Here is a 15,440-nt window from a genome sequence, read left to right as displayed (position 1 = left end):
TAGAAATTGTTCATACGTAGATCATGCTCTTGCGTATCGAAACAACTGAGATATATAAACTCCGTATCCAGGTGATGAAGATATATAGCTGCATATGTAAGGGAAGTTGACGATGGAAAAGCAAAAGTTATAACGTTTATTATAGAGCTTGGTTGTTAGATTACCATTAATTTATTGATTGTTAGTCCATTATTTATTCAGTAAATTTAGGGCGAATTTTTTCCCGATATTTTCCGATCATAACAAGGAGCACAAGGCTGGTGTGACCGGTTGGCAGGGGATGCTCACTCCTCTATGGCACTTGATACCACCTCTGATATTTTGGAGTTCGTGTTTGCTCTGCACCTATTTTGTATTGTTTTATGGACTTTTGATTTTGAATATTGTTCGGTATCTCCATATGTTTTATTATTCAAATTATAACCTTTATCCAACAAAAACGTTCAGTAAGAATTTTATTAATAAATGTGTGTAAAGAAAACAACAGAAACCTAAAAACTAGCTTTTGTAGAAGAAAAATACAAGTACCAATGTACTCACACCCCCATAACACGGCATTCAATAGTTATGGAAAGCAAATAATTGGTGGATATCGTTTTTTATTGGTATTAGTGCCTGTTACAATAACAGTGGCCGTCTTTACAGCTCGCCTTTCCGGGGGGACAACCACTCATGTTACCAGTCGGACATTGTTCCGCCGTTGTGCATGAATCTGAAATCATGATAGAGGATGTCTCTGACTTAGTTAGCAGTAGCTAGCAATGCATGCGGTCGCAGTAATTGTTACAGATGTTCCAAAGTCTATTAAGTTATCCAAACTATTAGTATCCAATTGGAAGAACTTGAAATGTGTTTCGTACCTACTTAATCTTTCGATTTTGGGAATAAACATTTATTTTTATTAAACATCATGGATAATTTTAAGCATTTATTTATAGTTTGGGTGCATGTTGTGTTTACTGTTTAATGTTTATTTTTATCTTGTTTTTGCTCAAATTATACTTCCTTATCACTTCAAGAAAGTAAGAAATGAGTACAATTTACCCCTTCAACAATTGATTCGACAATTAATGTCTTTTTACAAGTACTTAATTTTACATTCCAAGTAGAATACTTCACAAAATGATCCTTCATTTTAGCATGCAGTAAAACGTAGAATGATGAAAACAATAAGCCAATTAAAATACCAGAAGCAACCTCATTTGATTTGCACACAGCCTCTCAGGACAGGAAGCATTTCTTCACTCGAACACTCTAGAGCACATGTTGGTCAAGTATGTGGGCTATGAATACTTACGATTTAGACACGTGCACTCCTTCCGGACGCACTGCTCATGGTAATGATCTGGACAAAAATTTGGACAGGGATGGTCTTCATCACAACTCACTTGACTCGATACGTAACCGACTGTATGTAAAGGAGTAAGCTGTTACGTGTCATCTATTACACATAATTTAATCATATTTGAATGATGATATGTGACCAGTTATGTAATCTTGACATGTTCTTACAATCCTTGATTTTCAATGCTCCTTCAGAATATTCGATAGATTTAAGTGTAACACCCGAGAAAATGCAATTCACTGTTCTCTCTCTTAAAAAAAATAAATTATTATTATCAACAATGAAATTAAAGTATATTTTCATATGAGTAATTTATTTTGAATAACATAAATTACTTAACACAATCTGTAGTCTTTAGTTTTAAAAAAACACAAAACCATACAATAAAACATGTACAGATAGATGAAATTAGGTTTGTGTGAAATAAACATTAATTCATTCAATAGATAGAGGCATACAAAAACCACGAAAGAAATATAAATTATTTTTCAGGCTGAAAAGAATATGATATAGGCTTATCTTTATGGAGGAAGAGATTTGGGTGAAATATTAGTTTCAAATAACCATTGTAACACACACAGAACGAAAATTCTTAATTCAGGAATGCAAACATAAGACCTCCAAGACACTTAAGCCAGATAGGTCATGAAATATTGATTTATAATGTCGAAATTCCATTTTCAATACATTTATATCGCCCTCTAACGCGGAAGTAATTGAGATCCTTTTCTGTTCACTTTTCGATCATTTATTTTTGAACAATTTGAGGCAGCACGAATCTCTTAAAATTCGAAGGAATGATAGATTTCATTTTTTTTTTAGAAAATGACACTTTAGGCAAAGTACGAGGGTTGTTCGAAAAGTTCGTGGACAACTGTCATATCTTTTTTATCTGACGTCATATGTTATCCAAATTTGGTAGAAATATTTTACCAATAAATCCAAATGATTTGTATTAAAGTTTTTCGAAATATTCCGATTTATTCAAAACTTATCTAGATTATAAAAATGCGAAAATCGGATCGAAAATTTGGTAAGTTACAAACAAAACACTTGTCTGAAATCAAATCTCTGTAAAATGGAGCAAAAATGAAAAACAACCTAGAAATTCAAAATAAGAATTGTTACATCAATTCGTATAAAAAATTATAGCTTTATATTTTGTTTTGTTGTAAAGCAATCGACATGAGAAGATAGGTAGTCCTTATTGAAAACGACAAAAACGATTACGTTTTTGAACGTCACGGAGCAGCAAATAACGAAGCAATTTTGTGTTTTACTTTGGAAAAATCCTGAATAAACACCAAAAATTTAGGAGGAATCAAGAAATATGTAAGAAATGAGTTGTGCATGTGTGTACAAATAATATAGGCAGTATTTGAGTGACAGAGACACAGTATCGGACGAGGATAGTCTGTGAAGAAACGGTTTAACTGTAAAAATCTGAACAAAAACTTTGAAAATGTTGGAACGTCAAGAAAAGACATGGACGCTTCAGAGTTGCTTATTCTGTAAAAGCAGAGTTAAGTAAATAAAGAAATTAAAACCTTAACAAAGGCAATCATACAACGAGAGCAATTCTTAAAAAATAAATTTCAAATATTTAGAAAAAGGATTTAATGTATGGGCATTGGATTATACTATGTGAAATGTAAAGGGATAGTATCTTTTAGAAATTCTTGACGCCATGTTTTGACGTTACATTGCCGTTAAGTGTGCTCCGCGGATACAAAACATGTTGATTTTAAACTGAAGTAAATTGATTTCTGTTAAATCGAATGGAATGAAACTTCACACATCAACAAAACAAATATTTTAACATATTATATTGTACTTATTTTAAATTTCTAGTGAGTAATATAAATTAGATTGACATCGTCCACGAACTTTTCGAACAACCCTCGTACATATACCCATAGTTTTGATGTTCCTGGTGGCATTTTTCAGGCGAATACATCAACATGGGTGTAATTTTATCTGTATGCGATCGTCAATTATTAATGAATGTTTAAAAGCGCAGTACAATTCGAATCGACTAGAAGAAATAATTTTTGGTTAAAATTCATGTCTTTTTGCCTTCTATCTATACAGAAGAGATAAATCCTTAATGATTAATCTAAAATTGGGCTATATGTGAGAACAATGATGCATTGATGCGATTAATAACTTGCATGTTCAATATTGTTGATTTATTGGTAAATAATGTACATTCCTCTCGTATTAATCACCCAATGACTGTTTTGATTTGTCTTGAAAATTTCAAACATCTTGTTTCGTATCTCTAAGACAGATATCTTACGAAGCTATCCAATATATAAAACACAACTAAGTATACATTATTATCTTTAACACTATATACTTGACCATATTGATTGAAAAAAAAACCCAGTAACATTGTAACATAAATGCAAAAGTATCCTACCATCTATAGAATTACTGATTTTTTTTTATTTCTTCAAGTATTCAAGATTAACATTTGGAGAAGAAAAATACATCTGTCCAAAACGTGTTCTTTGATTACTTACGTTCTCTAAAATATTTAGTTTTTTTTACTACAGAATAATACGTTCCTAGAGTCATTCGTAAACATAACAAACATAAAATGAAAACTTTTTGAATCTTATTTTGAAAAAAAAAATCTGTCTTATTAGGTAACGTGCAATTTTTCACGTAAAATACAACCCTTACCAATGCGTCATATTCGCCAAAGTCTTCTTTTTAATTTTTTTCTTATACACAAATCTTTAAAAAAAAAATCATATACTAGTATGTGGATACTTTTTTTTCTATTACCAACCTATGACAATCTATATCTTAAAAAATGTTGTAAAACTGAAGTACTTTTCGATGAGGAATTTCAAATTCGGTAACAAAATATTCGTAAAATGATCTTACCGAATCCTAAACATAGAATAAATATCAGGCTTTTCATGTTGAGGTCTTAATAGAAATATATGAGATCTTGTATGGGAGATAAGGGTAATTTAGAATTGACATATTTATACACTACGAAACAAGTCAACAGGTGCATGCTGATAATAAATTCATATACCTATGTTTAGATGGATGAAAAATATCATAAGATAGTTAACAAAGCACAATACATTTTGAAATAGTTTTATTTTGTATTTTGTATATTTTCGACACACAAGTAATCATTAAATGACTATAAAATATAATATTCAAATGTTTTCCACTGTGTATTTCCTCCTTGGATTTATAGCAGTTGAAGGAAGTAGTCCTACTTCACGCTGTTAGACTCCATCCACAGTAAATAGTTCTGTCCGTCTTCTCAATTTTCCGGTTTAGTTAATTCAGATATACACCCTTTCTATTTAATTCTCTGTCTTCTCTAAAATAAGGCTTATGACAACAATTATGTGACTGACTGATGGTGAAAATAAAAAAAAATAAAAGATATATCAGTATTTTTTTTACGAAAGCCCAGAAGGCTCATTCGAGATTCGAGATTCAAAATACGAGATTCGAAATTCGAGATTCGAAATACGAGTTTTCAAGATCCAAACTAACCAATCAAAAGCGGATTCAACATTTGATTACTCCCCTTTATTATGTTTTTACTATCAAGAAATCGTTTAAAATAATTATAACCAATGGGTCATTTGATTAAATTACAATGCAAAAAAGAGTGTTTTATATATATTAGAAGGAAATTTAAATAATTATTGGATTTTTGCAGCAAGATATACTTCAATTTATATTATAGCTTCTTAAATATTAAATAGATTACATATATCAGGAGTATATATATTTTTGTATTATCTTCTACACTTATTATTTATTTTTTTGTATTTCCGCGCATAGGAAAACCACAGGTACTTGTGGACAGGACCCCTCCCCCCCCCCCCTCCCTCGATATTCAATAGCAGGGCTTACTGGACAATTTTTTTTAACAAATTATATTTATTACACTTATTAATGTGTACAATACGAAAACATCACGGGCGTAAAACCCCCAGAATAATCGTTTAACCAAAAAAAAAAAAAAAAAAAAAAAAAAAAAAAAAAACCATTATACATTACCCCACCCCACTATACAAGAGAGGTGTCATTTAAGGAGAAAATATGGGATTATTACGAGATGCAGAGTCAATCCGATAGCATGGACTAAGACAGAAATATATGTAGAGACAGTTAATTTTAATCAACATTTTACCTAGAAATAGCAGCGGGCGTACAACGTAAACAAACTGGAGTGTACGTGGCATATTTTCTCTCTTATAATGTATAGTGGGGTATTTTTTGTATTGAGCGATTATTCTGGGTTTTTACGATTTTTTTTTTTTGGCATTGAACACACGATGAATAAGTGTATTAGATATATGTTGTGAAAAAAGTCCAATAAGCCCTGGGGTTGAATATCGAGAGGGGGGGTAACAAGTACATTTGGTTTTCCTATGCGGGAAAATACATAAAAATTAAGTTTAGAAGACAATACAAATAAATATATATACTCATGATATAAGTAATTTTTTTAATATTTAAGAAGCTATAATATAGATTGAAGTATATTTTTCTGATCAAAAATCCAATAATTATTAAAATTTCCTTCTAATACCCCGGTATATATAACACTCTTTCTTGCATTGTAATATAATTAAATGAAAAGTTATAATTATTTTAAACGATATATAAAAACATAATAAAGGGGAGTATTTTGAACCCGCTTTTGATTGGCTAGTTTGGATCTTGAATTTCAACAATTTCGAATCTCGAAATCTCGTAAAACTCGCTTTTGATTGGTTAGTTTGGATCTTGAATCTCGAAACTCGAATTTCGAATCTCGAATTTCGAATCTCGTACTTTGAAACTCGAATCTCGAATGAGCCTTCTGGGCTTTCGTATTTTTTTCAGTATATCACAACAATAAGAAAAATAATATTATGGCAGCAAAGTATCTTTGAAAACATCAAGACCAGGAGTAGTTTGTCAAGTAGAATTATTGTTGAACGTACATATACAAGTATTTTGCACTTCTTTGGTTTGAAAGAACATGTTTGTTAGATAAATTGTCCACTTCATTTTTACGTCGCTAAATATGCTTAAGCGAAGATTTGGATAGACTTGCATCTTCAAAGCATACTTTCACAGCTGTTTATTGACGTAACTATATTTGTTCCTTGAATATGCATTGCAAGACCATTCCTTTGTCGTTATTCTGAGCAAGAAATACTCAATGCTGGATTTCTTTTAAACAAAATAAAGTCATATGCGAGAAATCTTTGACATTCTTTGGCTTAGTTATTCAGTATCTATTCGCGTCACTTGACTGAGAGTCAATATTTTCTAGGTTGGTCGCAGATCTAGTTGTGTTATCAGTTTTAGCACTGGTACTACTGCACTCCTCGGACGATTTTTCGGATTTCCCGCGCCTTTTCCTTATAAATCGGAACAAACACTCAAGGTTCTCCCTTCGGAAGAAAATGTAGACAAGGGGATCTAGAATCATGTTAAATGAGGCCATTCTGCTGGCATGTAGGTCCGCATTATTGTCCTTCATCGATCCACTCTCATTTACAATGGCTCGAATCTGGAAATAAAATATTGATTTCTAATAATACTTCACTTGGGTTTGTGACCCGAAATAAATTAATTGAATAGTATTTTATAAACATAATTCAATGGAAACTTAACTTTTATTGCAACAATTTTTCTCAGGTAGCTAATTTATGAATCTAATTTAAAGTCTAGCTTAAAAAATTATTTTTATAAAGTTTACCTAGCACAGATATAAAAAAAAATATATTCAATGTATATAATAAAAAATATCTAAGCGCTTAAAGTATGTTTTTCAGCCTTTTTTCTTGAGATACCCCCCTTCTTAAAGGCAGAGATTTTTAGCACCGCCTTCAAAAATACCTGGTCTGGGAAAAAACCCATCATTGGATGCTGCTTAATATCTATTGTGTATACCCTGTACACCTTGATTGGGACTCATGGTGACCTAATTAACTTTAGATCCTTTGATGTTTACTGAACATTGTACACAGAAGCTGCATTACTATGAATTTTTTTAGATTGATAATATATGAATTAAATATGCCTTTAGACTTTGAAAGGATTTTTATAATGAAAAAAAAATTTATTACATTTTTTTTTTTCAAATGTTTTGTATTAATTTTAATATACTAAATGGTAAACCCAAAGTGGAAATGCTGTAAAGTTCATGTGTGGATGAAAAATTTAATATAATGTTTCTTTAATATTTCCCTTTTTTATTGAGATAAAAATTTACAAGCATTTTTAAAGCATGTTTCATAATAGAGGGGATAAGTGAATTATGTGTAATTTAGCTGCTACAAGAGTTTTTTTTTTAAATTAACACATACCCTTACATCTAGAACAATCTTTGATTTAATATTTGAATTTATAGTATGATATCATAATATTTTTTTTAAAAATGGTAGGGTGTTTTCAAACAGTCAAAATAAATTAATATATACCGGTACATGTAATTGAAAAACCTTTTTACTACTACCGGTATATAATTTTAAAATTGTCTAAAAATTCCCAACACAGGTAAAGTTCGACACCTGGATATTTCACTGTGTATTCAATCACTTCCTGTGTATAGGGTTTAGGAGACAGATGACCACAGGTAGACTGCTAGCCCCAAAGGCATTCACACCTGTACAAAATAAGCCCCTCCCTCACCTGGAATTTACCACCCGGTAAAAAATCTCTGCCTTTAAACAATTTGATGCTTACATCCATTCCTCTGTTTCTAAAAGAAATAGTACTTTTTTCCCCAGAAAGATTACATGTACTTTTTAAACAATATAAAAAGAAAAATACCCATCAAGCTCAATATCTATTATGAAAGCAACAAAAACATGTGGACGATTGGACATGATACATGCACTACTCTTACCATAAGGAAAGTTTTAATGAAATAAAAATTTATGACGTTCTCAAACTTTTTGTACTTTTTGCATAAATTGTATCATGTGATGAAAATAAATCTTTAAAGTTGTGGTTTTAATGCTTTTTACTAAAGATTGAATTAGTTTACAAGGAAACTTTAAACAATGAAGCGACATCTAGGGCTTTTTGGAATTTGTGAACTAGCTGCACAGATGTTTGTTAATGTCTCCTTAGATTTTTGATTTATGCATTTATGATTTTTTCCATCTACTATGAATTTCCTTAATATGATAGATTTTTCAGATGATAATCTATATGAAAAATGATAATAATTAGAGGACATCTAGCTTTTTTGTGTAGACAAGATCTAGATTCTAAATAATATAATATTAAACGTATACATTTCAAATGTATTGGTAGGGCCTAGATGTCATTTTTATCATACAATCTACAATGTATTATAATTTTATAAGTTAAAGTCAATTTTCTCCGAATAATTTACTTTATAAAGATACAAATCGTGTGTGACACGAGCATGTTTGGGAATCATAAATTTTATAAATATATAATTTAATGACATTGATTGCATATAATATGCGTTTATATTTAAGATTATATTTGTGTTTATATTTGTGTAATTGGTTAACTACAACACAAAAAGAAAAACTTGTTTAATTAGGTTGACATTTATTGTGACATAAGTATTTTATTAGTTCATGGCAAAAACCTTTGCAAATAAATGCAAAATCCCTTCTAAAATTAATATCTCATCATCAAGATATATAAAAGCGCAACATTTTCAAGGTTTTGTTTCGTAAAAAATAATTATGCCTCTAATTTTATCAATGAAGACGAATTATTTGATGTTTTTAACTAACCATATAGAATATACATAAATCAAGTATTGTAGATTTATGTATACCAGAAACGCCTTGAGAATATTTTTTGACAAATGTCTTCAGATGCCACATTAAAGCGCTTGTGAAGAGAAAAATCACCATCTGGAAAAGTCTGTATTTGGTCTATTTTATCACAATAGAATGATTAAAAGAAGTTTTTGTCCTTCTCAGTGCATATCTAAGCAAAGAATAAATTTATTTCATTAAGGTAAAAACCGCATGTTAATTATTTTTTTTGTGGTCAGAATTATCTAGAATAAAACTATGAACAATTGATATATTGTGTTTAAAAAATTGAAACTCAAACCACGGCTATTACAATGACTGATCATTAATATGTATGGATATTAAGGTCTAAATGGAAATAAAGGCCGCACTGCAGTCTTAAAACTTGTCTTATAACTTTCAAAGGGCAATGCAGATGCATCTTCTTGTAAGCCCTTGCAAGCGTTTCTGATTTATGCGTTGAATTTATTTTTTTGCGCATTTAAAATGCGTTAATTAACTTGTGGTTACCGGACAAAAGTACATTGTCTCAGCCTTTACAGTTCATGTTTTGTAATGGCAACATTGAATGTTCATAAAACAGTTTCCTTACCCACCCTATATAGACAAAAACTTCAAAAACAAAAGTAGTTGAGCAATATATGATCAATGTTAATTTCAACAGTTTGTTAGAAGCCTGGATCTTCGAAGACTTCTTAAATATTGTCAATAAGGAACCCAAGCAAATTTTTAAGATTTATATAAGAGTATTTGTGTAAAGAGTCAGAGTAATGCTAAATATAGTCATTTTGTTGATAACCATTCACAAGAGACGGACGTATCTGGATTCTATTTTTATTGACGAATCGGTTGTCCATATCGACACCCTAGTTTTTAATTATTCCCCTCGATTGAAAGGTGGGAGGGTATATAGTGATCGGTAGTGATCGGGATCTTTTATCCGAAACTCCTCCTATACCACTGGATAAAATTTAATGATACTTGCACAGATTCTTTTTTACTTAATGCCATTGTGTACCTCCTATTTTACTTTTTTGATCAGACACTTATTTCGGGTCTCCCAGATCAATTCATGGACTTTGCCATTATAAATATATGGGAGGCGGGGGTATCATTTAGTGAACTCAGTACTCACATCACCTCTACTGTTTGGGTGGTTGTATATAACGTGTATAAATATCACACACTGATTTGATTAATTTTATTAAAAAAAAGTGTTGGTTTTAAAATTTTTAAAAGTTTCTCGGAGTTTTTGACCATCTACATTCAAAATAAACCACTTCTACAGTATGCTGTAGCAAAAGATACCTGCAGTTCCTTTTTTACAACAGTTAATAATTTTGTGAAGAGTAAAACATAATCTAGAATCGCCTAAGTACGTCTAGTAGTAATATTCTTTGGATGAATAAATGCTTCCCTTTACATCCTATTGAAAGGTGCAGTCTGTTCATAAAATGTTAACAGACAAGTTAAGAATGAGAAGAAGTTGTTGGAAGACTGAATTATATTGGTATACATGTATATATTTAAATTTAATATATTATATGTACATATTATGTATTTTACTTATTGTACTTATTAATTATTATATTTGATCTTTTTTTCTCTCTCATTTTATACTAAAACTGCATGATAAATTTTAAGATCTGTAATCTTTTTCATGTATTTCCTTGAAAATCGAGTAGGAACTCATAATATTTTTTTTCTTCCAGAGATGGCATTTTATTCAAGATTTCCTGCTATAGACTTCAAAAAAATATATTAGATAACACTATTTACGTAAGCGTGGTAGTGTCACGTAATATTTTTTTTAGTCGGTTATTCCAAATTAAAGTTGAAAATTCCAACTTAAAGTTTAAATTTCTAATGTTCAAGATAGAAGAACCAACTTTAAATTTGGAATTACCAATTTTAATTGGAACTACCAACTTAAAACAAAAAACATACCTATAATACAGTTAAGTAATTATAAGATTTTGCCGTGATACTTTATTAGGATAACCAAATTGCACTTTTTTTTTTCCAAATTTAGAATTAACTGAATGTCCAAAAAGGTAATAAAAGAAGACATTAACTCAATTTTAAAAACAATTATATTTAAAACAATGAAGTATAAATAACACGTATATACATGTATGCAAAGTGGCACAAGGAATTTTGCATTAGAAAATCTTTCATTTTCAGCTGCAAGTTTGTCATTTCCCTGTTTTACCGGGTATTATATTTTTCCATTTTAAATGTTATTCACTAATAATTTAATTTCAGTTATAACGCGTCATTTGATTGGTTAAACGGTTTTATCCATTTTGTATAACATAAGTTGCCTACGTCACAATGAATTACGTCAAAAACGTATCACTCCGCTTGACGTTACTTTTGAAATCATGCTCACTTTGAAGCCTTTGCATTGTCTACATTGAAATTAAATTATACCAATTTCCGATATAACAAAACTTGACTTAATAATGTTCGCGGTTTATAAGTTTCATGTTATATCGGATAACATGTTTCAAAATATTTAGAAAGCATATATACTTGACGTATTACAATTTTTTTGATGATAGACACGTTTTCATGTTTGCAGATGATTAAAATACCAAATTCCGAAATACGACTTAAAATGGAGCTGAAGTTTCATGTTTTAGTATACACTGTAACATGTTTTAAAATTTAAATTCTTTTTAAAAATGATTTCAAAGATCGATTTTCTTGTATTTATCACAATCAAAAGCTTTTTTGGGCTTATAATCGACAAAATTTACTACAGGTAAGTTGAAAATTCTACTTAAGAGAGGTTATCTAAGTTATTCCCTTGAGAAACAATTGAAATTGTTCTCGTGATTAATTAAACACAACATTTCGAGGTGCAAAATGAAAAAGTTTAAATGAATTCAATTAATGCTCTTACTTACAAGAGTCATATGTTTAAATCTTGATTTTTCAAAAATAAAAGGTCATCTATTTCCATGTCTACAAATTACAACCAAATCAATGACAATGGTCCATTCATTCTTTTGACAGTTTACGAATACTAATTTGGTCGTGCATTTGTTTATTTTAATGTAGAGGACAGACATATTCTTAATTTTTTTAACCGTGATTCACTTAGAAAGGAAGATTGTCCTTTATGCAGTTTAACACCTTGTAAACAGAGGGAGCATTTTAACTTAACGAGTGGTGTCTTATTCACGCATGAATCATTCTCACTATTCATAATTTTGCTATTTAGATTGATGAACTATATAATTTACTACAAGAGAGACAATTTTGTAAACTTTGATGTCTAAGCATATCTGAGCATCAGATGTTTTACACTTTATGCTTCCATTAAAGGTTGAGCTTTGGTATTTAACATAAAAAGTATTATTTTCTTCTTTTCAGAAATGTTTTATAGTTAATTAGTCCCTACAATAGGTCCTAAACGTGTTGTCTTGGTGATAAATTGTTTAAGTAATCTTATTGGAAAAAAAGTATTAAAAGAAAAGTAGAATTAAATGATTGGTAATAAAAAAATGTATCATGTCTTTCTGTATTGAAAAATGTCATCAGAGTTTAGATTTGTACACTAATTCTTAAAATGCAAAATGTACATCTCGTTAAAATCGAAAAGCTTAAGAAAGACTAATGCATTGGCCTAGTTTAATTCTAGATGAGAAACTTTAAGAATAAAAGTTTTCATAGATTTATTGAATTTTATTCACCCTATCATAATAATGCTTTCTAGAACATTTCAAAAAAGTGATATTTATTTAAACATTTCCTTATACATCACTGATTACTTTTTAATTCCACATCACAGTAAAAACAAGATTACGTTTTCGTAACTTATAGCAGTTTTTGGTCATTGTCGAAATATTTCCTCGATTAAATATTTTAAAGTTTAAATAGGAAAAGTGATATACTTAAACGCTTGATTGCATGCAGCAAAACCTGAAATATAATTGACCTAAATAATAGAAATCAGGTACCAGATAAGGGTTGCCTGTTCTGAAATGTTTATGTCTGTTTTTTTTTTTCAATATCAATGCCACATATTTGAATTGTTTACTTTTTGACAGGAAATACCGCTGGCATAAGAAAACCTTGACTTTACGATACCGTAAACGACAATAACCGTAGTAAATTATAACTGATACCTCCTAGACCCGAAACACAGCTGTGAATATGATTAGTAAACAAATTTATGCACATAATGGTTTCAATGACGATGCCCTTTTCTTAAGGAATTTTCTGAAATAACAATTTAAGAATCTCAAATAAAAATATTTCAAATTTTTGAAAAGACACTAACCGCCAGAGGGATTCCGCACGTGGCTGTTACTATGACGATGACAACCAGGAGAATGATGGAGTAAATTTCGTTTCTGTTGGCTTTGCCATTCTGTTTCTTCCTATCGGTTGCATTTATTCGCCGCAATGTTAATTTGACAATGACTAGCACATTGAATATAATAGTACAAAGAATAATTAAAATCCATATCACAGAATATAAGTACGCATAAACTTTGTCTCTCAGATTCGTGGCTCTAAAATTGTAGAAGCACCAAGTTCCTGGGTATTGTAGAACGTATTCTCCGAAACCAATGATTGGAAGAAGTGCGATGAATGCCACAGTGACCCAAATGGTTCCAAGTATAACGTTCGTTCGTTTTTCTTTAGCTTCACTGCTATTGTAGAAGAATGGGAACCATACTCCAATGAATCTTTCTGTCGACATGGTGCCCACAATAGAGGCTGAGGCCAAGAAAACAAAACTAATCATATACCCGTTATAGTCACACACTTGCTGACCTCCCTGGAATTCCACGTTATTGGCGTACGTAGCAAGAAGTACTGGAAAGCTTGTGATACTACCGAATAAGTCAGTGATGTTCAGCGACACCATAAGTCTGTAGAAAGCACTCCATTTATGGGACTTCGAGGATTTGATGATCATGATGAGAGCAGAGATATTGAACAATAAGGCTAAAATAAACATAAGTACGATCATTCCAACATATCCCTTACTTTTGTCCTCAGAAACCACCTCTGTGATGTTGTCAGTAGTATTCTTGACAAGATCCATTGCTCTACTATCGTTTGCACTGGCTACTGCTTGTTTGACGAATTCCACCATGGTATGTATAATGACATTCAATGTAGTCATGTCGTCACATGATGGTCAAGTACACAGGGCGCTCCAGGTAAAAAATTACAAAGTTGGAAAAACATATCAAATTTCCATGAAAAGCATGTCGATAATATAAAGATTGACACTTTCCCTTGACACAGACTTTCCTTTGACAGCCCAATTTTCTACACCAAAACACTTGAACGATGTACTACAAACTACGCCGGCTGAATTTAATGAAACACCGCTTGTCGCCTTCAGCTGAACGTGGGTTTAAATCAATATTTACAAGGAGGAAGAAGAATTCGGTGCGCTCGAAAAGGGAAGTTTGACGCGGTTTAGGTCAACAATTCAAGAAAAAGCACTGATCTCTCTTATAGAGACCCATTTACTCAAAATGGACATATGATTAATCCAGTGTTAGATTGTTACAAATCCGGTACATTGAGTGTGTCTTTCTCTTCACTCGGTTCACCTTGTCGTCGGTATATTCCTATCAAATGACATGCCCTACGAAGAAGGATGTAGTAATTAATTAACGTAATTAGCAGTTTAAACAAACATGATAAATATAGTCACCATGACACAGCTTCAGCAGTTTTGTATCCTGGACGAAAAGGGATAACCCATATAACTAAATAAATGTGAATTACTTTTGTTTAAATAAAAATTTAATAATTATATACATTTTTCAAAATCTAAACATGACACACGGTTAAAAAAACCCTGAAAGAAAAATATAATATTTGAAACAAAGTTGCAATAAAGAATTCAAATGAATTGTACTTGAATAACATTATCATAAAGGCAAACAACTGAAAAGTATGAATGAAATAATTATGAAGATAACGAACAGTTCAAGCTAAAATTCCTTTCAAGCAAATCAAATCAGCTGGAAAGAAAACATGGAGCTCTAGAACATCAGGAGTAGAATCAGGTACCACGGAGAAGTGAACATCCCCTGATGACCGGTCAAACCTGTCATGTAAAGATACACGTAGCAGGGATTGGTTCAGTAGTCTGTATAGTTTATGATTACTTTACCTAACTTTTTTTTTTACATTCTTAGTAATATTGTTTTACTGCTAATAAATTTTCAGAATAATCAGGAGAGGGACAAAATAATATAAATTACAAACGATACTTTCTTAAGCCATTGTTGGATATCAGGTAGAATTATTAAGAAGGTATGCTT

General features: G+C 30.8%; 1 protein-coding gene and 1 long non-coding RNA gene across 2 annotated transcripts; both read right to left on the bottom strand.

The window, feature by feature from the left end:
- Nucleotides 1–592: 592 nt before the first annotated feature.
- Nucleotides 593–4,400, bottom strand: LOC134242398 (uncharacterized). Its single transcript, XR_009986857.1, has 3 exons — nucleotides 4,241–4,400; nucleotides 1,298–1,408; nucleotides 593–712 (listed from the first exon to the last, which is right to left on the bottom strand). It is a non-coding gene; the product is annotated as an uncharacterized LOC134242398 (long non-coding RNA).
- A 1,773-nt stretch (nucleotides 4,401–6,173) lies between these two features.
- LOC134242375 (prostaglandin E2 receptor EP4 subtype-like) lies at nucleotides 6,174–14,728 on the bottom strand. The gene is made up of 2 exons (XM_062724437.1): nucleotides 13,427–14,728; nucleotides 6,174–6,896 (listed from the first exon to the last, which is right to left on the bottom strand). The coding sequence occupies exons 1-2, from the start codon at nucleotides 14,279–14,281 to the stop codon at nucleotides 6,612–6,614; spliced, it is 1,140 nt and encodes a 379-aa protein (XP_062580421.1). The 5' UTR covers nucleotides 14,282–14,728; the 3' UTR covers nucleotides 6,174–6,611.
- Nucleotides 14,729–15,440: the final 712 nt, after the last annotated feature.

Source organism: Saccostrea cucullata, unplaced genomic scaffold (assembly GCF_032062105.1).
Source record: "Saccostrea cucullata isolate Sc308-1 unplaced genomic scaffold, CSIRO_AGI_Scuc_v1 ctg268, whole genome shotgun sequence".
NCBI lineage: Eukaryota > Metazoa > Mollusca > Bivalvia > Ostreida > Ostreidae > Saccostrea > Saccostrea cuccullata.
This window is presented reverse-complemented; position numbering and strand designations above follow the sequence as displayed.

Coding starts and splice junctions, on each gene's coding strand:
- LOC134242375 (XM_062724437.1), bottom strand. CDS start 14,281: ATGACTACATTGAATGTCATTATACATACCATGGTGGAATTCGTCAAA. Junction 6,897..13,426: donor CGTGCGGAATCCCTCTGGCG/GTTAGTGTCTTT, acceptor TTTTATTTCCAG/ATTCGAGCCATTGTAAATGA.